This window comes from Netta rufina (genome assembly GCF_964035555.1).
Source record: "Netta rufina genome assembly, chromosome: 12".
In the NCBI taxonomy this organism is placed as follows: domain Eukaryota; kingdom Metazoa; phylum Chordata; class Aves; order Anseriformes; family Anatidae; genus Netta; species Netta rufina.
Window position 1 is genome coordinate 5110829 of NC_140135.1, and position 27924 is coordinate 5138752.

A 27924-nucleotide genomic window follows, 5' to 3' on the forward strand; every position below is an offset into this window, starting at 1 on the left:
CTGCCGCCCGCCCCGGCTGCTCGGGCGGGGAACATGGCCCTGTCGCGGGGGCTGCGCTGCTGCCAGCGGGCCTTCGCCTGGCTGCCCGTCCTCATCATCGCCCTCGTCGTGCTCTGGTCCTACTACGCCTACGTCTGCGAGCTCTGCCTGGGTGAGCCGCGCTGGGGGCGGGCGGGGCGGGGAGGGAGCGGCCCTCAGCGGGCCCCGGCCTTCGGCGGGGGGAAGGGGGCCGAGCCGGGCTGTCAGCCGCGGGCCCGCTGTCTGTGTGTCTGTCTGTGTGTGTCTGTGTGTCTGTCGGTGTCGGGGGGGACCCCCCGCTCCTTGTCGTCTGTCCCCCGGGGGCTGCCGGCAGCGCTGCGGCCTCCGGGGGAAGCGGGGGGATGCGGGGGGGATGCGGGGCGCCCTGAGGAGCCGCGGCGGTAGCACGGGGGCAGCAGGGACAGGCAGAGCTGCGGGTCAGTCTGCAGCTTAACGCAGCCCTGAAGCCACAGAGTAAGTTGTGAACTTTCTGCTGGTTCTTGCGCCCTGGCACGGGGTGGGTGCAGAAAGCCTTCCCTCGGAGGGGCTGGCAGAGAGGGGAGGCAAAAAGCTGGGGGGGTCCCCTGGGGCAGGGCACGGTCAGGGAATGGGGCAGAGGCTCTGGGAAGGGCACCTTGGGCTGTGTCTGGCACAGCAGCCTGGAAGGAGGTGACCACAGGGGTGGTGCTGCAGTGAGAGCTATTGTTTCTTCTCCATGGGGACAAAAAAAATAAAAAGCAAAGCTTTCATCTGGTTTAATTTGCAGCTCCCAAGTACTCCGTGACGTTTCACTCCATCTCTAAAACTGGGGGCTTTTTCTTTTGGGGATTGACATGGAGCGATTTCTCCAAAACGCACGGCAACATCCAGCAGCTCTACAACCATTGACTAAACCACGTGACAAAAAAAATTAAGATACACTCCTGAAACACTGTGTAAATACAGTACTATTTAACACTGCTTAATTCCAAGTCTCAGTGCAGCCGTCAGACGAGACTGCTGAATTAAGTGGGATTTGGATTGGGATTGTGTTATTCTGAAAATACGCCTTAGACTGGCAGGAGCCCAGCACATTGCCTAGGCTCACAGCTGGAAATCACTGCTTTACCCACAGCTGTCTGCTTTTTTTTTTTTTTTTTTTTTTTTTTTTTTTTTTTTTGCCTCACCCTTCTCTCTCAGGTATTTTATTTGCATGTGGAAGAGGTTATCTATACAGAAGTATAGATAAATGCTCAGAGTGACTGGTACAGCCAGCAGCTGACACTTCGGAGCAGGCCGTGGCTGCGTGGTGGTTGCTGCCACAGTGGCCATGATGACCTCGAGTCCTGGGATAAAACTTCCGTGTAATCTTTGCTTTGGAGTTTGCTCTTTTCTCAGGAGAGCTCTGCAGCAAGTATGGTGTGAACTTCAGGAGGGAACAGAACAGTATTTGTGAAAATCTGATGTGCTCTTTGTAGGTTGATTTGCAACAAATGAAAGGAAAAACTGAGTTTGCTGACACTCTTGTTCATCTGTAATTGAGTGCAGAGAGGCACAACAAATATTTGGTCTCTTTTCATTTCCATTTTTGTATCACGAAGATTGCAGATCAAAGTTGTTTATTAGCATGGTTTTGAGGACAGCTACTTTTATTAGTTACTATTCTGATTTACCTTTTCCAAGGTTATTTGTTTTCAAGTAGGATGACAGAGTGAGTCTTGAGGGGTAGAGTCTCTGCAGGTGCTGGCCACAGGCTAGAAATGAAAAGCTGTGATCTCAATCTTTTTTTTTCCCATTGGTGTTAAAAAAAAAAAAAAAAAAAAAAAAAGGTAATCACAGGTAGGTGAAAATCTTTGGGTCATTTAACAGTACCACCTTGTTTCTCTAAAATCACTGTGACTCTGGGAAGTGAGCTGTGGCCACTGTGTCCTTATCATTTCTGTTAAACTTGGATGATGGCTTTCACTGACTTTGAAAGTAGTCAGGATGAGTAGCTGCGGAGCAGTGCACGCGTTGCTGCTTGCTCTAGGTAGCTTTGTTAGTAGGGACTGTTAGGATTACAGTCAGGCAAGGAAGAGTTGTAAAAACTCCGCGAGTAGGAGCTGTGAAAACTGTTGTGTTGTTACCACGTATCCTTTGTGTCTGATAAAGCAAAGCCAAGACAACAGCTAATTTATTTTTATGCTGATGGAGAAATGAATTGGGACATGGCTTACTGTGGAGGATCAAGACCACTGAGAGATCAGTGGAAAGCAGGCTTATGAGTACATCCATACAGATGCTGCTTGGGCAGTTGCTAGATAATCTTGGCAGTATCAGGGCGACAGGACTGTCACCAGTGGATTTGTTTCTTTGTGTATTAAAAGTATCACAAACAAATATACATGTATGTGTGTTTTATATCAAGGGAAATTGCAGCATAAGTAGCAGTGAATGAACATCTTGTGGGTGTCATTTGTGAGTAAACAATTCTTATGGATACTTTGAATGCTAACCAGTAGGATGTTTTAGTCTGCTGTGTTGAATATGAACTTTTTTTTTTTTTTTTTTTTTAATAAATCCAAGTTTTTATAGTTAGAAATGTCATTTGGCACAAACCTTACTGGGAATACTATTTGCTCTATAAGCATTTTTTTTTTCTTTTTCAGTGACTCTCAGCAACCCTGTGGAAAAAGGTATGTACATTTAATTTATAAAGTGATATTAAGTGCTTGTGTAAAAAGATTCATCAATATTTTAAATAAAATGCCCAAAATACAGTCCGGGATTTTTTTTTCAACTTACATATTCTTGCAGTGTTTCCCTTCTGTAATTACACATCATCATGACGTATATACATCATGCGCTGTTAGAAATGCTGTAACTTTCAGATATATTGGGAAATACCCCAGTTTAGTTGCAGTATATGAACAACATGAAAAGGCCATGATCTCCTTCAAAAAATATATATAAATAAATTAATTAATTAAAAACAACTATACACATCTGTCCCTATACGCCCACACGTCTCTTCTTCCTTTCTATTTTAGGTTTCCAGAGCTGCTTTTACAAGCTAAACAAAAAAGATCAATTCTGTTCTGTGGCTTGCCTTTTTTTTTTCCCTTGTTTTATTTAATCTTGCTTTGAAAGCTATTTCTTATGCTTTGTTTAGGGAGGCTTTTGCAAAAACAAATGTTTTTGGTTTCAGTTAGCCAATAACCATACATCAGTAGGAACATAGTAACTGAGTTACTGCCACAGAGGAGTTGGAGCAAAGGTTTCTGTGCCATTATTGCTCAACCTGTGCATTTCCCAGGTGCAATTGGTCGTGCACCCCTGAAAGCCCTGACGCAGTGTCGGGTGGTCACCAAACGCCTCAGGCAGAGCAGCAAGATTGCTTGCTGAGACCTTTTCTAGTGCTGCATTGTTGGAGGCCACAATGTGTTCTAAGGGTAAGGAGTTAGTGGCCATTTTAGTATTCGTCTGCTCTCTTTGGTGTTAGGCATTTGGCTGATATCGATGGCCTCTTACCTCCATTTCCTTTGGCATGGTTGTGAAGTGTAGCAGAAGGTGTTGCCGTTTTCAGATGGCAAACTGTTCCGTGGAGAACAGTGCCAGCTAACACTTCAAGGATCCTCTGGATTCCTGCATTAAGTGAATTCTCTTTCCACTTGAGGGCTGTCCTAGTACTTGAAACTCTTATACAGGAAGTGTGATGTTAATGATTGTTCAGCAAAAAAAGTTACTCGTTGCCAAATATTTTCTTGCATCTCTAGGTCAGCTTCCTGTAATATATGCTGTTTTGCTTTATCAATTAAACAGTTGTAAGATTTTTCCCCTTAAATACTGATTTAAAAATGATTGGGCTCCATCTACACATAGAATGAGGATTACATCTCAAACTTAAGAGCGCAGTAATGAATTATCATTGATTCACGTGATCAGTCCCACAGCCCATCACATTCCTGTGAGGTGTACTTTGTGAGGTGTGCCATCTCTTCAGAAACTCTCAAACTACTTTCACACAGCCTGCAAAATTAGGAATGTTTTGGATTTTTGGTTTCTCTTTCCACTAGTAGTAGTTACTTTTAATCTTAGTTTGCTGAATTTGAAGTTTAAAAGAAACAGAGGAAATGAAGATATTACTGTAATTACGTAGTGTGTTTAAATAAAACTGTTTGAGATGTCTTAGTGAGTCTTCACTATTAAAGAAATAGTTTATGTAGCTGAAGGATAATTGTCCTTTCTGAATGTGACTTTCTGAACCACAATATGCCTTGCGCATGCCCAGAGGCTTTGTATATTGAAATAAGGTTGCTCTGAGGCATGCTGGATTTCATGTGGCCATGTTGTGTCCAGTGGATTACAATTCTTTCTCAGTAATCACAAGACATGTTTTCCTTACTTTGAGGGTGTTTTCCTGTTTTATCTTATGAACTCTGACAGGCCAAAAGATGTTGAATAAGACATTTGACTTCTCTGGTAATCTAAAGCTCTGCTGGAGCATGCTTTTTCTTTCAAATATTGTAAGTGGTGAAAAATGCATTGCATGGATGAGCAGTACAGGGATAACAGGGTACTGTGAGTATAAGTGCATTCAGTAGCAATGGAACCCAAAACTTGGAGATGCTGGAGTATCGCTGTATTTAGCCTTCGTGCTGCTCAGCACCAGCCAGTTCTGTTTTGCCTGTGCCCAGGATGTGGAAAAGAGGCAGGAATCCTGCCATGCCCAGTGGCAGTGTTGTCGCCTGCCCTGTGGGTTGACATCTCTCACAGCTGTGTGCTTCTCTGCCCGTACAAGTGGGCTGGCTGGAGATGGGGAGGTTTGTGAGATTGGTGTCCCCTCACTGCAGCCGCAGAGCCCTCAAGTTCTACTGAACTCTTGGCCCTAAGATTTAGCTGTGCAATAATACTGGTTGAAATACAAACCTTCTTTTTTTCCTCTTTTTTTGTCATTGTTTTGAAAGATTGGAATTGTGCCCATTGTAAATGAAACTTTTGCTTAAGACATTATTGTTCTGCTTTTGTTTTTTTGTTGTGTTTTTTTTTTTAGTGGCCTATCTTATAATATTCCATATTCTCTTTGTGCTCTTTGTGTGGACGTATTGGAAGTCTATTTTTACTCTCCCAGTGCAGCCAGGCAAAAAGGTAAGAATCCAAACACTTCACATTCATTGTTGAGTGAAGCAGGGATACTAATGAAAACTCAAAGAAGATAACCTAGAGTTATCTATAAAAGCTGAGTAGTTTACTGTTCTGAGAATCCTTTGACTCCCCAAAGAGCATGATTTAAATCAGACACGGTGTTAAGTATAAAGCTACACTTTTTTAGGTAGTCCAGGAACAGGTAGGATTTTTAATGTTGAGAATAATAGGATTTATGATTATTACCTTACATATTTATAGTGGCTTTGATCTCTAAGCATTTAACAAGTTGGAAGTGAAATCCTGAGAACCTTGCTTAACCTAGCCAGACTGGAGTCCTGTGAGTAAGGAGCTATGGCGTTATTTTTGTCTTCCTTGAAGATGTCACAGCACAAGTAGAAACGGGTGCATTTTTAATGGCAGTGGGGTTTCTTGATCTCCACAGCTGGATTGTTGTGGTGGGAATATTCTGTGTGCCTCCAAGGCTCAGCACTGCCTGTAGCCCTTTGCTAGTTGGGAGTAGGCTTCTTTACAACAGTTAAGCTCCTCCCATTTGTCAGACTTGTTCTTGTGACAGTGAGGAATAGAAGAATCAATTTAATTTTAAACATGATGAAATTCTGATGTGACATGGCTGTGACGGTGAGGACTGTGGCTATGTGCATAGCATATGCGAGGTGATGGATAGCTCCAGTAACACCAGGACTTGTTACTTCCCTGGTCAACAGTATCATAAAACATAAATACAAGAATATACTATAGTGAAGAGAAACGGGTGCACGGTGACAAAACCACATTATTTCAGAAGTTATACTTTAGCTAAGGATATGGTATTGTTTTTTTGATGTAGATAGCTTATTTTAGGGCAAGAGTATGATTTAGGGTGCAGGACAATCAGGTAGACATTTGCTTCTATTGTTTTTCTGCCAAATATTTACTTTTTTTCGTGGAGGTCAGATTGAACTATTTTGCATTTTGTGTTACTGCTTTATAAAATACCAATAAAACACTGTGTTTAGAGCAACAGAAGAGGTGTGTGGCTCTTGAAATATTCATGGCCATAATCTAATCCAAATTACAAGAATATGAGTTTATAAATAACTAATTCCAGTGTTAGAAAAATATAGCTGGGGGACAGGTTCTTGCTCACAAGGAAAGTGCTTGAAATGTCATTATCACTGTTATTAATGCTATTTGTGAAAAAGTCGAAAGCAGCAACAGTAGTAGCAATTAGAGTATGTTGCTTTGTGATCTTAATTTCACTTCTGCATTTTTTCCTGATGTACTGTGTAGTATTCTGCCCGTCCAGCACTTACTCTCTCCTTAACCAATATATTTTCCTGTTAGATTAATCCTGTTAGAAGGAGTGTGAGATAAAAATGTTTCCAAACTTGACTAGATTTGAAAAATTCTCTCCTCTACCCATGAGTAACTGGTTTTCTCATGACTTCTGTTTTTAGTATCATATGTCCTATGCTGACAAAGAACGCTACGAAAATGAAGAAAGGCCAGAGGTGCAGAGGCAGATTCTCGCCGAAATTGCCAGGAAGTTGCCAGTGTACACAAGAACAGGGAATGGAGGTCAGCTAAGCAGAGTTTTGTTTCTCTAAAACATACAAATCAAGCAGGCTAAAGTAGCATATGCTGGCAATGCAGATTATAGTACATCCTGATGCCATTGCATACACTGCATAGCTTTTGTACTAAGAATTTTCATATCTTTCCTGTCAGGTTGTATGTTTGGGAAAACCAAAAAAAGCCTTTAACACCTGGTTCATCTTCAGTGGAGTACCAAGTTCTGGCTCTGAGTAGCAATATGTTACCCTTTGTACTTAGAGTTCAACAGCCTACTTACATTGTCTGAGTTTAATAGTTGCAGTAGTAATAATAATATACCAAAATCTGTAGTGATTTTTACTTTAAAAAGAGTGTAGCTTACAGATGCAGGGCATACGGTCCAAAAATCTGTTCATTGAATTGTTCTGTGAGTAAATGTATCCTGCAGTCCTTTCCAAGCGTTTTTCAGACTGGAAGTTCTGGCCTGTTCATTTCTGTCAGACAAACCAAAGAATTCTGAAGGAGCTGCTGTATAGACAATTATCAACATGGAATGTAAATGTCTGAGTAAATGTAGAAGCCAGAAGGAAGTGTACAGTTCCATTTTAGTGGTTTTATGCTGATTGCATGCTTTGCAGTGAGGAGAGTTCCCTGCGTGTACAGATCTCTAGAACTGCGAGCACTGCTTATCTGATTATGACCTGGCAGCAAATCTCAGCTGCAAATGCACTCATCTTTTACAGAGATAAAGGGAAAGAATGTAGATAGTTTGAAAATTAGCAGAATATTAACAAGTATGGAAAAAAAAAAAAAAAAAAAAAAAAACTATTATTTGCTATTAACGTGTCTTTAATTACAGGTATTCGATTCTGTGATAGATGCCAGCTGATAAAACCAGATCGTTGTCACCATTGTTCTGTTTGTGCTATGTAAGTTAATGGATTGTTTGTCACTGAAATGAACGTACCCACTAAGTTATGTGAATGTGCTGGTTCTTCACGTATCTTTTTGCATACTTGGATGTGAAGGTACGCAAGTACCTCCGTTCCAGCTGCAGCCAGCAGCATATGTACGTGTGTGACAGCATGAAGGTTTGCATTCTGCTCTTTGTGGCCCTGAAGTGTTTGCAGTTCCCACACCTACAAATCTGTGAGCGTTAAGTTGATAGGAAGCTTGCTGTCTGATAAAAGATTAACTGATTGCCTGTAGCAGGTTAAATAAAGTGCAATTTTTACTTTTTAATATAGTAGGCCTTTACAAGTGGGGTTTTGCAAAAGTTTTAAGTGCTCTGGGGCGGGAACCATTTATTTATTTTTTCATCTTGCAGAATACCAAAGACATTGGCAGATCTTGAACAAATAATAAATGTTCCATCTTAAAATTATACCTACCTTAAAAAAAATTCAGCGAGAGTATCATCTTGAGTTTGTGTCATGTGGAAATCTGCCCAAAAAAGGGGGGGGGCTTTTGCTACTGATCCGCAGTTGCCAATTATATACCAAATATAAGTCTTCCATTTTTCCTTTTTGTCCTTTTGCAGATGTGTGCTAAAAATGGATCATCACTGTCCATGGTATGTCCTAGATACTGGTTTGTAATTTTCTGAAAAAGGAGGCTGTTTAGATAGATTTATTCTGTAGAATAGCGTCTATGCCTCTTTCAGTTTAGACCATATTGGGAGATTTATAAAATAATTACACTTTGAAATCGCCTGAAACATTTTTATTTTTGAAAGACAGATCATTCATGTTTGTTCTATTAACTACATGTAAAAAGCTGTTTTATAGATGTAATTTAAAATCCATCTGCTAATTCTCTGTGACTATTACTCAAATTGTAAATGGACTTCAACTAACCCCTTAATTTTGGTTATGTAGTACTTTGAGCATGCAGTTGGTGGTTGCTTTCAATAATAATATTTGCATGCAATTTGTTTGTGAAATGAAGCCTGCCACCTGTGCGTGGTCAAAGATACTTTGTGTAGAATGGTGCATGGAAACATTAAGCTTTATTCTTTTTGAGAATTGCTGCTACTAAATCTCTTAGAGTTCTCCTTTTTAAAAAAGGAAGATCTCAGAAATCATAAGCAACGCAGACACTTCCCCACCTGAACACCCACAGTATTCCTAAATTTAGGGTTTTTTTTCAAACATGAGTTGTGAAAGAAATGCCTATGTTTTTTTCTGCACTCCCTTGTTTCATTTTAGAGTTGCCCTGTGCATGGAGAATTAGAATCAAATTTGTTTGATTTGTTTTATATGTAATCAAACAAGTGGTGAATCTGGTTTCTGAGCTGTGCTAATGAATAGAAGTAAAACAGAAATCCCAGATCTGATTACCGCTGCAGACCAGAAACAGACACGAGCAATTAGGATCTGCCTCTGTGACAAATTTACCAGAGTTACCAACTTTAAAACAGCTCTCGACAATACAAACTGTGTTTTTACTTGGCAGAGTAAGTCTTCAAGTGAAAAGCAAAATGACTTCAGTTACATTTCGTTTAGACCACTAAGGGGAGCTGTTTATTGATGAAATTACATTGTATAATGAAGAGGGTTAATAACCTCCCCCACAATGTAGTACTTGCTGTGTTATAACTGTGCTGCGCATATCCTGATTCTAACTTTGCTTTTGTTCTCTAGGGTGAATAACTGCATTGGATTCTCTAACTACAAGTTCTTCCTACTCTTCTTAGCCTATTCTTTGTTGTATTGCTTGTATATTGCTGCAACAGTCTTCAAGTATTTCATTAAGTATTGGACAGTAAGTCATGGAATCTGGTTACTTTTTTGTATCTTCTGAGCTGGTGGGATTTAGGCACTCTAGTTACTTGTTTGTTTTCAGTCAGTGGAGGGTTTGTGTTTGTTCTATAAGGTGTGGGGTTTTTTTGAACCCGTATTTGAGTGTAACTCCCAATATGTCTGAACTCCACACAGTGAGGAGAAAATAGACTTTGGGAATTTCTAATCACAGGGATAGCTTCTGGAAAACAAGTTCTTTCTTGTACAAATGTATATGAACATGTGTATCTTAGATTCTTTTGAATGTATCACAAGTCTATTAGCTTAGAAAACTCAAATATCATTCAAAAGAAGATACACTTCACTGAAAGAGAGCCCAAGATTGCAGTTTACTAAAATGTTGATTTTTCAATATACATTAGAGTATATCATCAGCCCTATCACCAGAGTCAGAGGTGTTGCATAGGGGTAAACACAGCTTGAGTTAGGTTAGCCTCTTCTTAGATGTAAATGTGGTTAATCTTCCCACATCAAAATACAGCTGTTGTTGGCCAGTCAGACCTCCTTATTGGGGAGGGAGAAGGATGGGTGTAAAAAGCCAACAACAACCAACTTCTACTGATTATAGAAATAGTTGTCTTCTAGGTAGAAATTCTTAGCTGTCAACATTTGATGTCTTTAAAGTGGTTGCAAGAATACCTCCTACGTAATTCTGTCTTATTACAGGAAACCATTAATTGTGGGTGGGTGTTTTTCTTTTATGTTGTTTCCTGAACCGCCTGGGCATATTTCTTTTATCTTTGTCTATATTCCTATCTTAAGGATGAGGTCCCTTGCCCGTAGGGATACAGCAAGTAAAGGAAGGTGTAGACTGCAGACCTGTAGACTAAGCCTGGGGTTGCCACCACACTACTCACTCTTAACTGATGGTTTCCAGCAGCTTCGTGTTTTGAAGAGTGTCAGCTCCCTTCTCTGTTCTGATATCAAAGCATAACATCCTAGCACTGATACGTACATCTTTACTGAACAATGTCAAAAAAAAAATTTATTTTCTAATCCCCATATGACTCCTTTCTTGATTTAAAAGTTGATGGAAATAAAACATGCTTCTTATTCAGTTATCAATGGTCATTTATATGCAAGCAATATCACCTGGCAATTAAGCTAAGGGAGACCTTATGTCTCTGGTCTTTTTTCTTTAATGTCCCCTGTGCTGTCAGCTCTACATGACAGTGTTTAAGTAACATAACTTTGCTGTGCATTAACTTATTAATTCCTCATTAAAAAAAATAAAAATAAAGTCTAATCACCTACAAAAAATGCCTCCTGAGATATTCATGAGACACTGGCAGGAATTATTTTTTATGCTAAGAAAGGCACAGAGACTTCAACTCTCTGCTTGCATATGTATGGTGTACAAACGCTTAGAGGAAATTTTTTTTTGCTTTGGGGTCCCCACAGCCCGTCTGTAGATGTATACGTGTAAGGAGGAATTCAAGAGCTTGTGCCTGCCTGTTTCCCTGTGGACACAAGACAGTCTTGTGCCCAGGTGGGAAGACGGCATGATTTTACTGGCTCTGTCACATGTAGAAAGTTAGTAGCATACCACTCCTTCAGCTTTGGTTATGGGAGGGGAAAAGAATCAGATCACTTCTTTGTCTTTTCTTGCTTTTTATAGTAAGGTGCAACTTTTTGTATAATAGTTTGGTAACTTAAAGTAAGTGTTCTAGAGGATATCTTTCTTCTCTGGGAAGAAAGAATTATCAGCTTTTATTTGTTCTTATCACTTGTTCTGTGTTTCTTCTCTTTCTAGGGAGAACTGACTAATGGACGTTCCAAATTTCACGTCCTTTTCCTTCTCTTTGTGGCAGTTATGTTCTTTGTAAGCCTTATGTTTCTGTTTGGCTACCATTGCTGGCTTGTCAGTAGAAACAGATCTACTTTAGGTAAGGCTCTTGTGTCTTGCTTAGGTGAGACATTCCATTAAGCAGTGCTGTAACAAGAAAGAGGGGAAAAAATATATTCTACTGTATGTTCTTGCTGGCTTGTGAGGGGAGGAGGATTTAAGGTCTTGGCACAGTGCTGCAGAAATTTCTTGCTGCAAATGAGCTGCATTTATTAGCTGATGTGACAAAAGCTTTGTTAGGGAAACTAGAGCTTTAAAGTGTAAGAGTCCAATTATACAAATGTTATGCATATGTGTAACTACATTTGCTGTGAAATGAGTGCAGCTTTTCAGGAATAATGGTTGTTTGTGCTCATATGTTGGAGTGCATCCTAAGCCTGATGAGGTTGGGAAAAACAATGTCCATCTTCAGTGACAAAGGCAAAGAAATTAGGACTGTAAAATTAAGCTGTTGAAATTAAAATCTGAAGCAGTATGATTTTATGGAGTGATTTCTTTTTCTTTCCTCAGATAAGCTGTTCAAATTTTAAAGATTTTTGGATAAAGTTCTATAACAAAACAGTGTCAAGAGCTTGAGCAAATACTCAGATTTTGTATAATTATTAACTTTAAAACTCAATTTCAAGGGGCACTGAAGCTCATCTAGCCCAAAACATCAGACCTCTGCAGCAGCTTAGAAGGTAGATAAAATTGTTTCTAGTGCACTCAAGGTTCTCCTCCCCTCTCTTTCTTTTTTAATATCGTTTATCACCATAACAGAGGGCCTGTCTGCATATGTTTGTTCATTATATCATTAACGAATGAGGCAATTTAAGTCTCCAGTGCTACTTCTGCAGTATGTGTTGAAGACAGACCTACTTAATTCTGCAGGTTTTTGATTTAGAAATTTCTACCCCCTTTTTTAAACAAATTTAATTCAAAGATCTTCTAACTCTATTTTGTAGATTAAACAGACTGATTTTAGTTCAGTTTGATTATTCCATTAAGTTAATTTTCCAAGACCAAATTCCTGCCTTCAGTTTGAAAGTCTTTACAGGCTTGCAAAATAAGAAACCTATTATTTTCACACTTTGTGTCTTTGTAATGCTAGCTAATAATCTGGCAAATCATGTTGTCCTTAGATGGCTACAACATGCACAATCCTGTTTCAGTGTGTTTGGCATTGATTTTCATTTTTTCACTGAAATTGCATCTGTATGTAGAGGCTTTCTCAGCTCCAGTGTTTCAAAATGGCCCAGATAAAAATGGATTCAATCTTGGCTTTGTAAAGAATCTTCAACAAGTGTTTGGAGAAGAAAAAAAGCTGTGGTTACTGCCTATTGCCTCTAGGTAAGTAATAATCAAGTCAGTGCTAAAAGCTGATAGAATTAACTAAAGGGACTGACTTCTAAATCTCTTGTATGGCCTCACATGTTATGTCTATTACTGTGTGGCTTGGCTGCCTGCTATTGTACATCGCTGTAAATGCACCAGCAGGCACCACCTGTGTTAATCCCATACACAAGAAGTCTGGAAGTGAAAGCTTTCTGTCAGGTAAACGCACTGCACAGGGTGTTTGAACTTTCTTTTTAGACTCCTGGCAATATGTGGATGGGTGTTCACTGCAAAGATGCTGATTTCTTCATCCTCAGACTCCTGTGGCTGAAATGATTTATGCTATTTAATTTAGGGGAAGGTGTCATTTTGGCACTTAGTCGACCAGCAGTAAAGTATACTCCAATTAAATTCCTTTAGTTATTGCACCCAATTTAAAATAACTTCATTGCACAGCAACTTGAAACTTTTTCAAGTAGTGGTGTATAAGATCTAAGACCCAGTTGCATCCCAAGTGCCATCTGTTTTCTGCTTCTAAGAATAGTCCAAGGGAAAAGATTAGCACAGGAAGCCTTGCTGTTAATGAAAGGCAGCACAGAATGCTAGTCAGAGGCACGTTAACAGAGTGTGTAGTAATCCTAGGGACAACACCCAGGTTATTTTCCTTGGGTAAGGATAAATTATCAGAAGAGAAAGGTACTTCAGCTAATTTACAGTTCCTCTGTGTAGGCTGCTGGATGTTAAGAATTGAAATATGGGGCAGACCAATCTGTAACATCCTGTTTTTAACCTTGTTAGTTTATTTTACATGAATTTCAGTAATTTGTTTGATATCCATACACACAAACACATTTATATTTGGTAGAGTAAAGGAAAAACAGCTTTTCCGGTTTTAGATTTTTTGCATGGGGTATTTTTTTCCCATGTTATTTACAGGTCTAGGTCACAGGAAAGTCGGTCTTGTCTTTCAGTACATTTAACTAAGATTAGGGCCATTTCCTATTGGGCATCATTCAAACACTTAAGTATAATTTCTGCTCTGAAGAGTCTATGGTATAGATAAAAACTGATAAAATTGCTCTTTCTACATAAATATTTTCCTTAGTACCATCTCACTTCTAGCTGTCCTTAAGTTTGTTTTCTGTTGTATCCAAATATCTTGATCAAGTTACACATTTAAATTCTGCTAGAAATTACTTCATTCAGGACATAGGTTTTAATTTTATTCTCCAAAAAGCTTGAAGGAATTAAGGTTTGAATCTAGTATTGAATCTAGTATTTAGTATCTCAGTTGCTACAAAAAATAAACACAGTATTTTTCAAAGCTTTAAAGCATAATAAGTAAACATTGGATATTTCAGTTTGCCTCTGCAAACAAAAAGAACATGTGTAGAAATAATAATCCTTCAGAATCACTTCCTACTTCTTTACAGCATTTTTATATCTTTGTATGCAGCCAGGGTGATGGACATTTTTTCCCAATGAGAGCTTTGTGTGAAGCTCAGAATCCTCTCCTAGCAAATGAAGAGCAGTGGGAAGATGATGGAATAGATGAAGAGCCTCATGGTAAGGTAGCCCTAAAGGAAATTAGTTGTGTCTTGAACTACAGTGACTAATTCCTGAATTATGAGAGCTAATCAAATATAAAAAACAGTGCGTTGGCTAAATCGCTAGGCTGCTCTGACTTGACTAATGAACACAAAAGAAAAATAATCTCTACTTTGAAATCAGGTGTGTGTTGGTTTTTTTTTTTGGTGGTAGTGGTTTTTTGTTTGTTTGTTTGTTTAGTAGTAGCTTTATACTTGCAAATAAATGGACTGAGAGATTGTTACAAGTTGCAGAAAGAAATTGAAATTTCCACAAATTGGACGTATTTATATATAAACGCTGTTGTGTGCAGCGCAGTTCCTGGAGACATAAAGCTGTGCCTACAAAAGTAAAAAGACTAAGAGGTTTTTACATGCATTTATCCTCTGAGAGTTTGAAAATGTGCATGCAAGCACCTGCATGTAGTGTTACATTTAGGAAGCTACTTTATACTTTGTTCAGTTTTAGTACAAGAAGATAAAAGTTTATTTGGTTTTGATACTATAACACTTACAGATTAGACAGTACCTATCTATGTGCTATCTAATCTTTATAAAATATATATGCTGAGAGCAATTCTGGGTGAACTGGCATGTTTGTACAATAGATTTAATCAGTTTCTGAAGTGATAACGTATTTTTTATACTATAGATGTCCTATTAGAAAAAAGACTTTATATATATATATATACATTCTTTGATTTTTGTGAGATGCATCCAAAATTAGTTTAATGGTTTGTTACTACTACTATTCTCTGCTCATACTTGAGGGTTTTTTTCTTACATATTTATCACCAGGCTTTGGTCGTTGGAGAATACAGTATGTAGCAGAATATCAGGGTTAATGTAAGGGTTCATATTTGTCATGTTACCAGCATTCAGAAATCCTGCTGCTAAGTTAAGCAAGAGTTCATATTTTTTTGTTTTGTTTTGTTTGTTTTATTTTTTCTGTAGACCAAGGATGTCATCCACATTTATAGTAACAGTAAAACTGACAGCAACTTTACCGCATGCTATAGGAAAGACAATTAGATTCCCTTGAAAGAAACGTCATAAGCTCCCTGTTCTTTTCATTTCTACAGAATGGTGAAAGCCTGTTTAATTCTAAGGTTGCTGTAATTAACGGATCAAGCAAGTATGCTTGGAGAACCAACTACCACTGCTTTATTGTTCAGAGACGTGGTTTCCATAGTCACTTTGTTTATTGCTACAGAACAGTTTTCAGAAACTTTGCCAGTCATGTCCCCTCTCATGGCATACATTTTAATGATAGGTGCACAATGTATGTTTGGGAACCCATGAGGAAGGCAGTTGTCTTGGTCAAAAGGGAAAACAAGAACTTTCCACGTGAATTTTTGTATAGGTGTGTGAAATACCATGCAATGAGCTCTTTAATCTGAGCAGCACAGTATTTGCTCTTCAGTCTCTGGTTAGGTCTTACTTGCAACCATTTGTTCCACTGCAAAATAAACAGCCTGTGTTTTTTCCAAGGCATGCTGCATGTACTGCTGGGAAAGTGTACTCTCCAGGATTTTGTGAATAGGGCTAAAGAGGCTCATTTCAGCTTTACTTCAGATTAACTGCTTTAATTAGTTAGTGTTTGTGTGGGTAGAAAACTATCTGTTCCTCCTGTTTTGTTCTATATATTTTGGCAGTGATAAGGTAACACAAATTGACTGTAAAAATAACAAAATATGGCATCTCTGTGTATTGCTTATGATGCTTAAAATAACTCCTTTAGGAATCAATCTGAAGTTCTTCCAACTTTTCCAAAGTACAAAAATTCTCTGAATAAAAAATTAATTCATCACTGTCAAACATTTTCATACTTACATGAATTTTGGCCAAGTCGGATCCCAGAATCTGAATCTGGAGCTTGCATGAAGTCCCACAGTTTGTAGTGCTTATGAAATAAATGGCCTTTACTAGTCTTTCTTGGTGAAAAAAACGTTTGTAGTTTTAATCCAAGAACCTGTAAAGCTGTAACGACGGTAGAATAGAACATCTTTCTGTCTTACAAAAGCCAATCTGAGGCTGTGCACAGGGAAACACAAAAGTGAGAAAACAGGCTGAGCACTTTCCATGAGGGGATGGCTAGCTGTTAGTATATGGACCTCAGGCCACGACTGGAGAAGATTTTTTTGTTTTCTTTCTGTAGAGAGTGTGAAGTAAAGATGGGAACAAGAAATAAAACAATGCCCTAGGTAAGAACAATGTGTCTTGTGTGTCTACAAATAAGTGATTTGAAGCTGGAATTCAGCTGCTAGTGCAAACATTGAGAGGAATCCACTTCCCCTATTCTTCTTACAAACAGCCAAATCCTCCTTTCACCTCTCAGTCTGAACATCTGAATTTTGCAAGATAAAATCCCTCAAGGGGATTAGGGGGAGTGCATGTGGCTGTCTCTGTCAACGATCTAGTTTCACAAGCGCAGGGATGCACAAGAGCTTTCATCAAAAAGCTCTGTAGCAGACAAGGGATGCCTGAGTCTTCACTCCATGACCACCAGGTAGGGTCGCAACTGATTCAATAACAATGCATGTAAAATACTTTAAAGTAGTTTTCTGATACATGATAAATCTATCTCTTAGAGCATTTTTTCTAAACTTGTCACTGTACCATTTTGCCTGTGCAGATAACAAATGTCTCTTTATCATTTTGAGTAATGTAAAAGATGTTGGGGGAGACATCACCTGGACATTAATCACCCACAGACAAAGCAGGAGCTGAGTAAGCGTAGAAAGGCAGGTGTTTCAATCCTGCAGTCCTAGGAGATGGCACTGCCAGCTGCATCAAGAGCAGAGTAATAGCTGCCCTGTTGTATTTAAGTGGGGTCTCTCTCCTCCTGGAGTTTCACCTACAATTGCTCACACACCTGTGTTATGTAGCAGGGCATAGTAACGAGGGCTCTCCTCATCAGTCGTTAAGGGGACTTGGAGATTCGTGAGGAGAGGACAAACCCAACTGACAGCAAGAAGCTGAGGTAGCTTCGTCTGGGGTCCCAGGAGTGTACAGGCCACCTTCTCAGTCATCTTACCCATAAGGTTGTCCTTTTTTTCTGTGATACAGGTATTTAAATGTGTGTGCCCTTACTGGTTGGATTTTATGTGTGTGTGTGTATATATATATATATATATATATATATATATGTATATCCTGACTTGCTAAGGCTTTTAATGTTTCACTTAGGGGCAAAAAACTATTCTGAGGAACCTTTTGTTTCATTTCTTAGCCAGAAACTGAAAACATTTGCTTCCAAAGTCATGGTAAAGTGATTTTTTTTCTTTTCCAGATTTATTAATGCTCATCCCTTATTCACAGGCATCTGTTTAATCTGTCTAGCCAGCGAGCTAGCCCAAATCACATGCTGGCAGCTTTTATAAGGTTATCAGTTTTTTCAAAGAATTCATCTATAATGCATTTGACGCGTTGGTTGCGGATGTGTCAGTACTGTGAATGCTTGTGCTCTTTGTCTCGTGGAGCCTAGGGTAGGACAGCCATTTGTGTATATTTATAGCAACGTCTGATCTCTTAGATTGATTAATAATTTAATAATATGTTTCATTTTAACTTGTACAAAAGGCTCCAGTATGAATCAAATATTTCCCCGATTGTTCTCATCTTCAGAAATTTGTCATCTGCACTAAGTAACATCTTTCCAGCAGAAACCAGCGTATCCTGAGAAATAGGTGGAAGTTGGTGATCTCTGTTGATGTGATGAAGCTTCAGGTGTCTGAAGGCATGTGCTTGGAATTTCAATTCAGATTGGTAGGAGTCTAATTAAAGGAGCATCATGTCCTGCGATACCAGCTAATTTGGCGTAGCGGTCCTTTGAGTAGAGAAGTCATCTGTTGTGATTGTAGGGATTAAATTTCTATCCATCGAGAAATTAAAAAAGCTACTTAGATGTTGGAAGCGAGCAGAGATTGCTCAGACAGTACAATGGTGTATTGTGCAATTCAGTAAACTGAGACAAAAGACTAGATTTGCATCTCTGGATTTCAGGCGTGATATAAATGTTTAAATTGCATCTGGCAGAAGAAGGATTAAGTTAAAGCAGTGCTAAACCTTGCGTCACTGACTGCATTCTGATCAGTTTTCAAACAACAGAGGGGTACCTTTGCAGGAATCCGCACCAGTTTAACCAAATGCATTGGTAAATATATTTAGTAAAACCAGTATGGTTTTGTATGTGGATCAGACCTGCAGCTGCTAAATGAATTACTTGAAAAAAAGATATTCCATAAGAAGTTGGTAGTGAAATTTCAGCGAGGCACATGTCTGGGTAGCAGATCTATATATCTTTTTATCGGTTCCCTTTGGCACTTCAAACTTATTTTTTTCTAAAGGAATGCATTATAAAAGGCTGTTGCCTGGAATTTCCCATCTGAATAAACAGATTTTGCATGATAAAATAGATATCTATGCTAATAAATACGGAAATAGCAGTGGTTCCCTGTATGCATAATAAAGAAACAAAAGGCCTAGGCAAATTTATTTATTGTGTACGTACTGTTGAGTAGTAAGGGGGGTGTGTTTGCTGTTTGTTTTTCTCCCTTTACCTTAAGAAAGTTCTGTGCCAAGTTGATTTTTGACACTGCTTGGTGCTGCTCTTGCATTTTGACCATCACGTGTAACAGTGAGCTCTGGGTTTTAAAACTGAACAGGTCAATTAAGATGTCTACAGAACAATGCAGTTTTGCAATCCTGTTTTTAACAGGCATGGGAACAATTCTGTAAGTTTCATTAGGGAAATGAATCTTTATCCTGCAGCTGCTGCAGATTTTTTTTTTATTGGGTGTCTTTCCTTTTTTTAATAGGACAGTTTGTTTCACTTAACTGTGTTTTGCAGGTGGCGAGAAGTACAGTATGATAATCTTCTCAGGCAGGCTGTGAAGATAGATCTATGCATATAGACTGCTTTTGAGGTTCTCGTGCATTAGTGGCTGTAATAACACAGATCTACAGTTAGAGCAAAAAGTGATTGTCACCTACAATTAGCAGGATGCTATTCCCAGTAAACATGAGGTATGAGCTGCTTTTAGACTAGTTGATAAACCAGGTGTTTGAAACAGTCTGCAAGTAATTGTAGACCGCTATTAGGTTGACCCTGAGCTTCCTCTTCACCACATTAAACAAGCCCAACTGCCTCAGCCTTATAGGTTTAAAGTAGAAATTTCTCCTCTGCTTACCTCTGGCTTACATCTGACCTGCACTGCTTTCAGTTTTTCAGGGTTTGCACTGTGTGTATTTATAGAAACATGATGTTTTTATTTCGCACGTGAAAATGTTAGGAATAAACTATCGTGAATGATGATATATTCCATATATTAATATATTATCATGTATTTCTACCTCTGCTGGACTAACGCAAATGTATTCAGAGAACGTGATTTCCTGGTTCAGTAAGCTCTGGTGCCCTCACTCGCTTCTGACAGAAGGGTTTGGGGAGAGGTCATGGTAGACACAAATGATGATGTTTTACTCTTGCTTGTTTTCTCACCACTGCTTTTCTTGTTTTGTAAGGCATCAGTAAATGAAGCTCTAAGCTTAGAGTTTTCAGATTACATCTTGCACAATATAAGTAAACCAGTATAATTTTCTAATCAGAAGGGTCTGAAATGTTCCATTAAAACTGAAAGATCTTTATTTGTCATAGTGGCTTTACAGTTTGTGACACGGTTATGAAATAAATGAAGCCAATAATAGAGTAATCTCAGTTAAAATACTGCTGTTAAGTTAGCTCTGACAAGTGGTTGTCTATTTTTGTTTGGAATGATTCTTAAAGACATGCTCCCATACTTAGTGAAAAATACATTCTTAGTGAGAAAAACAGATTCACTTATCTCTAACTACTTTGTTTTTCCTTGTATAGATTCCACTGAAGCTTCATCCCTTGCCATAGAAAGGGAGACATAGCGGTTTGAAAATGATGGCAGTACAAAGCTTGTTCAGAAAGGTCAGTATATCTTTCTTGGTTATTTTCAGAAAGCCATTCTGCAGGGAATTTGGTAGGTAATCCTGGACAGGTTTTGACTTTAACGGTGGCGTATCTCACTTGACACTTGGGCAGTCATTTAACATGCCAAAATCTTCAGAGTGGCGGGGCTGTGATAGAATCATAGAATGGTTTGGGTTGGAAGGGACCTTAAAATAATCTAATTCCAACCCTTTGCCATGGGCAGGGACACCTCCCACTAGATCAGGTTACCCAAAGCCCCATTAAGCCTGGCCTTGGGCAGTGCCAGGGATGGGGCAGCCACAGCTTATGTGGGCAGCCTGTTCCTCACAGAAGGGCAAAGACCCTTCCACCAGAATGTCATGTTGATGCAACTGAGCGTGGAAGTATTTCACCAATATTTCTCCATCTTGTCCAGAAATATGTTGTTTAAGAGAATCTAAAAGAAAATAGTGTCTCTCTAGTAGCCCTGGGCTGGACGTTTGCATGGTTTACACAAGAGCCAAAAACGCTGTTTATTAGCGGAGGATACAACCCTGGCAGCTCCTCTGCTGAATGTGGCAGGAATGATTCTTGCCCCTACGCTGTTTAATTATGAGAACAAAAGCCTGTTCCATGGCTTATGAAAGGTGAGGGGTGGTGGAGATAAGGTCTTGAAAGAAACTGAGGATGAGAACAGCCACGCTGTGCTCTATGCACTTGTGAGTAAATGGAAGTAGCTGGCAATACCCACATCACCCATTGCTCTTACTTAGTTTTCTTTCATTCTGAGGAAACTTGGGTGCGACAACAGATGATACGGTTTGCTGCTACCAGAATGTTCAGTGGTTGACAATTTGTCCTGACTTTCGTAACAGGGGGAGGTATCCTGCACGTATATTCTTGCAATCAGCTGCACGCGGTGTCCTCTTCGGTGTCCACGAAGCCTTTTCACAGTGCAGTATTGTTGCACAAGATTCAAGGAATATCTTCTGCTGAACTACGTGCAGAAAGTGGAGTAGTTAGATAGAACTCGCCTCCCTACTTGCTCTGGATGTTGAGTAACTGTGTTGAGAGTTAATGCACTATGATCCATTGCTTAGTTTTGCACTAGAATAGAGCAACTTAAAGTTTTTATAAATGGGCTTCTTGAAGATTGTATGTGTGATCCCATTTTCTGCCACTGAGGAGAAAAACCTGTGTTTCTTCTGTAGACAGTCAATGAGGACTACGTACTGCCATTCCACTGAGGGGGTGAAAAAGCAACACTTTGCCTGTTACTCTGCATGGTTTTAAAATGATGCTCAAAGTCAAGACTAGACATATATTTCTGATCAGATCAGTGCTTTTATACTTATACATTTTTCTTTATTTGAATTTCAGCTTTCCTCTCAGGAGTCAACATCCCTTTTCTTTGCATGGACTTCAGTTGTGAGGGGCAGAAAATAAGTGGATCTTCAAGATGAGAAAACATCATGAAGTATCATCTGATTGGAATCTGCATTCTAGAGTGCTTCTCCAGAAATCCCGCTATCCAGATGTTTCAAGGCTTTATAAGTTTAAGTTATGGAGTGAACAGAACAGTTTTATAGAGTGATTCTGGCCAATCTTCTTTGGCCTGCTCTCTTTATTTTATAAATAATATATATTTTTTATTCAAAATAGGTAAAAAGTATTGATGCTAGTGCATTTCCAAAGGCCTTTTCATTTTGCAAACATCAGGGACTTGAGTTCTCAAAATTCTTCCAAGCCATAATATTCTTGGGGATGGTATTTATATTGAGACTGATTCTCTAACCTTCTCTGACAAGTGGCATTTTCTAATATGCTTAAAGTTCTGAGTCAGTTCAACTCAATGAGAGACAGACTCATCTAGATTTGGCACTAAATTGATAGTTGGATATATGTTTGTTGAAAGACAAAGTGCTGAACATGTATATATACATGTGCAACTGTGTACAAAAACAAAATATTCACATTGCCAGTATCAAGATTCAAGAATATTGTGGCCATTGATGCTTTTTTTCTTAGGAAAGTGTAATTACATTAGATTTTGAGTTACAGTGCCCTTTAAGCCCAATCCTACTTGCAGGTACCTAAAATGCAAATGGATATTTTAGACATTACAATGTGCATTAATTACTAGGGCTAAAATGACAGAATTTGCATGGTAATTAGAGCATTATCAACTCATTCCTGGATCAGTGTTTGATGGAAATTTTTTGTTCATGGAGTCAGAAAGGAAGAAAGGAAGAAGTAAATTTGAAACACAGGAGTTAGAAATGTGCACTGAATGTTTACCTCCAACAGTAGTGTTTGGAGTTTACACTCCACAGCGGTGGTTTTAATCCCATAATGCTGAAGAGACATTTGGTAAACTCAATTATTTCGAACTTCTTCCTCAGTAAATGTACTGACTGATATTTTAAAGGTGTTTCAGCACTGAGAGGTGATTTTTTTTATTATTATTATTTTTCTCCATTGGCAGTCGAAGGAATGTATTGCTATTTTTACTCTGTGGAATAGAACTGAGAATTTGCTGGCAGGATGACACGCATTTTTCTAGATCTGAGACATTCTTTTATCTGCATGATTCAGACCTGGCAACTCCATCTCATGTTTGAATTAGGTGCATGTTTAATGTGTTAGTATACTGCATCTGAGATCATTTGTTAGTGTATTCTATCCTGATTTTGTTTGTTCATCAGCCCATTTGTGTTGACTTTGACTGCAGAAGCAGTTGTCAAGAGAAATTACCTGGTAAGTATCTGTTTGGTGACAAAGGCCTCGGCTACATTCTTGTCTTTTCTCCTCTATTTACTCTGCCGCTGTTACCAGCGGAAATGTGTTAGTGAGATGGAAGAGACTCTTGCAGATATTTTTGTCCGTAAGAGTAGTTTAACTACCTGGTATAAACTGTGCCCTTTGGACAGATATTTTATACATCAAACTCTATACTTAGGTGTAGAAGAGGCAGTAGACTCTGTAGAATGTGTCGTTATTGCTGAAGCTGAGGTCTTGGGAATTGGGGCGGGTTCTCCCAGTCGCAGTGTGGGTTACTCTGCTTCCTCCTCTGGCTGTTACCGAAGGCTCTGTGAATATTACCACTTCTGGTGGGTGGCTCTCATCAGACAGCTGTCAACCAACAAAACTCTTTTTCCTATTAAATCTAAACCTTCATTTCTAATAGAAATCCTGTGCTGGATCTTAAGCTGTCAAAGGTGGCAATAGAATTGGTCACTTCTTGGCTGACAAAATGTATTCTAGAGGGGAAGGTAGTAGTTAAACAGAGCAGGAAATATATAGGAATTTAGCCCTATTACTTGTGTATTTGTGCCTTTAAACCACTAAATTCCTTGTTTATATAAGCAGGAGGATAAATCGCTAACTCTACTTCCCATCCTGTCAACTGAAATGTGTTTTTTAAGACAGGAATGTCAAAGCTGCGTTTGAAGCCAAGTGGATTTACAAGAGTTTCTGAGCAGGTTCTTGTGTCCGTTCTGCATTTGGTTCTGTTCACAGCCGTGCCATCCTTGCAGGGTTGTTTCTCTGCCAAACAGCAGCAGAAGAGCTGCCTAGAAGATCTGCAGGCAGATCCCTGCCTGCTGTCTAGCTGCAGCTTTGTTCCTTAGCCAGTAAAATCTATTTTGTCTTCTAATTATTATTAAAACAGCTGTCTTTATGATAATGCAGCTTTCCAGCTCAGACTTAGAAGCAGCTTTAAAAGGTTTCCAGGTGCTTAAATGATGCTTTGACACCTTTCGTTAACATACTCATATTAAGTAATTTTTCTTGTGGTTAGTAATGGCACATTTTCCTTTTCTTAAAAGCTGCTCAACCTCACTTAGCTAGAACAAACTCTTGTGCAGGTGGAAATGAAAAATAATTTGATAGCTGCAGAGCCATAAGTCAACATTCACACCCATCAGATTTTGAAAGCTTCAGAGTGAAACATGAAACAAATACTGAAGCGGACAAATCCTGGTGTGTCTGGGTGACTGAACAAACTCCATTTTGTTCTATTCTGCTGAGCTGGAGGAGATGCCCTTCCTACAGCCCAGTATTTGGACTGTGTATGCTGAACTCAAGCGCAGCAGAATAGTTGGGCAGGTTCCTCTGCCTCCCTGGATTAAAGCCGAGTGCAGAAAGCTGCCGTGCAGGTGCTGGTGCCCAGGAGTGGAGTCTGGAGGGTGGCTGCTGAAGCCACAGTGAGCCTCTGTTCTTCAGGGCAGCCTGTGAGCGAGCAGCTGGGCCTCCCTGGGGAAGCTTGGTGTTCCTCCACATACTGCTGCTGAGATCCTTCTGCTCAGTGCATTAGTGCAGCTGATGCTTCAGACATCATTCCTGATGACCTACTAAGGGGAACACAGTGCTTTCAGCTGGCACTTCTGACCTTTAAGAAGACTGTTAACTAGAGAGCAGGGCAGCATAAAAGCAGTCATTTTCATTGCACCCCCTGCTACCTATGGCTGGACTCCTGTTTACTTTTTAAATTGGCTTGTTGTTTGCTTAGCTTCTGCAAGAAAATTGTATACAAAGAATGTGGTAAATGCAGGATGCGTGAGGTTCTGTCAGATATACCGGGTAAATGCACTGGAACACAAATTGCTCAGGCTGCCTGTAATCACTGCTGCAGGTAACAAAACAGGTAAAGTATTCAGCTGAGTGCAATTTAGATTTTTTAACATGCAAATAACATTTTACCCCTTTAAGGGGTAAAATCCACTGGTGCAGTCTGCAGGGTAGATATCCCTGTTCTCTGAGGATAATGCTCCAAAATAATTTCCCACTAACAGCCCCCTCCTCACCTCTCCCCGTCTCACCCGTTTACATGCAGGTACAGTTCCCTTGGAGCAGACATCACATTGATGTCTCTGTGGATTGTATTGCGCTAAGTCCTGTCCCTGGCCAGTGAACATTGTCCAAGGAATCAGGACTTTAATAAGCATCACTGCACTGCAATTTATTTTTTTTTTCTCTTGCTGAATTGGTACTGTGTGGTTTTGGAGTAGAGTAAGATTGTATTCCTTTAAGCAAGGAGCAGTACTGTGTTTTCATAGGCCTGTACTAGTGCATGTAGTGTGCTGTAGCTGATGGAGGCCAGGAAGCTTTTTAATAGCACTGTAGCAATGAATATTTACTTCCTGGAACAAACCAGAGATGTGATTCAGCAAAATCTGTAACTGTAGGTTTTATATTCTGTATGCTGGCGTGGACTGAAAGCACAACTTAGTAGTAGTTACAAAACTCGATGCATAAAGTCTGTAACATAGTATGAATGTAAAGCGTCTGGGAAAATAGAACTTAACCTTTTCCTCCCTGTAGTTAGATGTAGAGGAAGATGTGTGGGGATGTGTTCAGGGACCAGCTGCCTCCAATGTAGTCGCTAAGCCAGCAGAACAGATTTGCTGTTTGCATAGCTGGCTCATTCCTGAACGTGTTGAATTAGCAGGCTAAGGAGGTGCTGTTGACCTTGTTTATTAAGCCAGAATTAATTAACTTCGAGTCACATTTTCATTTCAGTGACTCTCGTGGTACAAATTTTTGAAATCGATCCATAGGACTTGAACATACCTGGATTTTATTGATATTTTTCCAATTCTATCAGCTTCTGTGTTGTTATAGAACATGTGTAAAAATAAACTTGTTCCGAAGCCATCAATTAAAGCATATTCATGGTAGGGTGGCTTCTGTCATTAAAAGTAATGGTCTGTCAAACAGTTTGGCAGTGATGAGCATTTCCAGGTTGTGGCATTATTATGTATTCTTCCTGCTTAATGCATTAGTTCCTTTTCTGGTAATTAACACTGAGACCATACCCACTGTCGCAGTTTTATTCTTAACTGTCTTTTCTCCCTCTCCCTTTACGCTCTTCCTCCCGAACACATAGCTCCAGTGTATCAGATTTCAGCTGTTTGTGCTGTTTTCTTTGGATACTAACAAGGCGAGTAGGTGTCATTTTAAACAGTTGGGCCATGTATTTTGTTTGTAATCAATCTTAATGTTTGTCAGGTTTCGCTTGGTGATTTTTATCGTTCGGGTTCAGCTTGCTTTGCTCAGGGCAGTGGGATCCACCTTTCTGCATTGCTTTTCTCTTTCCTATAAATCTTAATTCTTCATGTTCTAGCTTCAGTTTGAAATGTAAACCTTGTGAAGTACAACGTAAGTTTACTTTTCTGATGTGAGCATATAAGCTGGTTACGCCTTCATGCTGCTTGATTTATTTTTTTCTGTATAAGGTTAAGATTTACAGCAGCATGTGTAAAGCTTCAATGGATAACAGCTACTGTTCAGAAAAAAAAAAAAAAGGTTTGTGTTAAGGAAAAAAAGGTACAAGGGGATTATCCTTGCTGCTTATTCCAATTGTGCTTAAAAAAAAAAAAAACAACAAAGAAACCTGATTGCATCAAACACTAATATCAAACAGCTTATGTAACACAAAGGTGTTTTACCTGATGGAATTTCTGCTATTTCAATACTCAGTAGACTTAAACTTTTCATTGGGGCTAAATCCCATAGGAAGCCCGGAGAGAGGAGAAAAAAAAAAGCTTTGTCCTCCCCATCTCCGTTCTGCATTAGGGTTGTGTGCTGCACCTCCTCAGATCACCATTTTCCTAAGTTTATAAGAGACACAAAAATCCAGTGGATTCTTGAAAACATTGTTTTGTTTTCTTTGTTGTGCCTGTTCCTGGAGGATCCAGGATGTGTACAAGCGGGAGGTTTTGGTATAGGCACGTGGCATCCTGCTGATGTAACAAACCCAGGCGGGTGCAGACGTGGCCTCCACGAGGAGGAGATAAGATATTATTTCTGACTCAGAGATTGTGTGAAGAGGTAGGTGGAACGTGTGGTGCTGTTCTGAATTAACTCCGTGTGCAGGCATTCTTCTTTTGCAATAATTACGTTAATGTGTAACTTTTGTTGTGCTCACTGATCATCTAGACTCGAGCTATCCCCAGTAATTCCAGATTGCATTGTTAGGAGCCAGGAGCATTTATTGCGGCTTCCCTCTTGCTAGTAACATAAACAGAAAGGATCAGGTTGCTATAAATTATTCTACCTGTCCAGCTGTTTTTCAGCTGAGAATCAGGCTGGTTTTGGATTAGGAAGCTCTGTTTGGGAGCCGATACACTCTCTCTCCAACTGGGTCAGAACTTTGACTGTAAACCACTGTAGTATAAAGAGCTTCTCATATCAAGGAAGACTGGCTTAGTGGTCTCTGTGCCAATAACTACTAAATTATTCAAAATAGTAAAATCAATTTCATTTATTATTATATTCAGTTATGTTTCAGGAAACCAGGATGGCCTGGTGTTGGTATTTATAAACGTCTTGAGTCTGCAAACTTTGCATACAGTCAACACTATTCTGCTTGGCAGAGGACATGACACACAGTGTTGGGTTGTTTAATACTGATTTCTTATCCCTTAATTTAATAGGAAGGAAATGTTTTCCAGGGAACATTGCAAACGGTCCACTGACAACATGTGGGATGTTTAGTAGGGTTCAGGAGTTTAATGCTGTTGCCAGCATTGAGACTTTTGATATCAAATGGGTTTTTACAAAAGCTTTGGATACTTGTTTTTATCGTCTGACAAACATTGTCTTTAATATGAATGCTTTGTGTATGTTTCACTAGCATTTTCCGAGTGTTTGTATGGTTTCTACAGCTGGATATACTGTACATTCTGCTTTGTCATTTTCTATTATGGTTTATACTAGAAAGCCTGCACAGTTTATACTGTACTGCAGGCAAGGACT

At 39.4% G+C, this 27924-nt stretch overlaps 1 protein-coding gene across 2 annotated transcripts; it reads left to right on the plus strand.

Annotated features, from left to right (window-relative positions):
- The first annotated feature begins 18 nt into the window (after positions 1-18).
- Positions 19-27920, plus strand: ZDHHC15 (zDHHC palmitoyltransferase 15). 2 transcript variants are annotated; one of them, XM_084294028.1, is made up of 12 exons: positions 19-151; positions 2646-2672; positions 5030-5124; positions 6582-6702; positions 7538-7607; positions 8219-8251; positions 9321-9441; positions 11233-11365; positions 12477-12654; positions 14096-14205; positions 20101-20184; positions 21547-27920. In XM_084294028.1, the coding sequence occupies exons 1-11, from the start codon at positions 34-36 to the stop codon at positions 20142-20144; spliced, it is 1050 nt and encodes a 349-aa protein (XP_084150154.1). In that variant the 5' UTR covers positions 19-33; the 3' UTR covers positions 20145-20184; positions 21547-27920. The 2 variants fall into 2 exon arrangements, with proteins under 2 accessions (XP_084150154.1, XP_084150155.1); XM_084294029.1 differs by having other exon boundaries at positions 12528-12654.
- Positions 27921-27924: the final 4 nt, after the last annotated feature.

What these genes read in the sequence shown, in the direction of transcription:
- ZDHHC15 (XM_084294028.1), top strand. Translation starts at nt 34, where the DNA reads ATGGCCCTGTCGCGGGGGCTGCGCTGCTGCCAGCGGGCCTTCGCCTGG. An exon ending in CATTGTTCTGTTTGTGCTAT is followed by an intron (nt 7,608 to 8,218) that starts GTAAGTTAATGG and finishes GTCCTTTTGCAG; the next exon opens with ATGTGTGCTAAAAATGGATC. An exon ending in AATAGATGAAGAGCCTCATG is followed by an intron (nt 14,206 to 20,100) that starts GTAAGGTAGCCC and finishes TTCCTTGTATAG; the next exon opens with ATTCCACTGAAGCTTCATCC.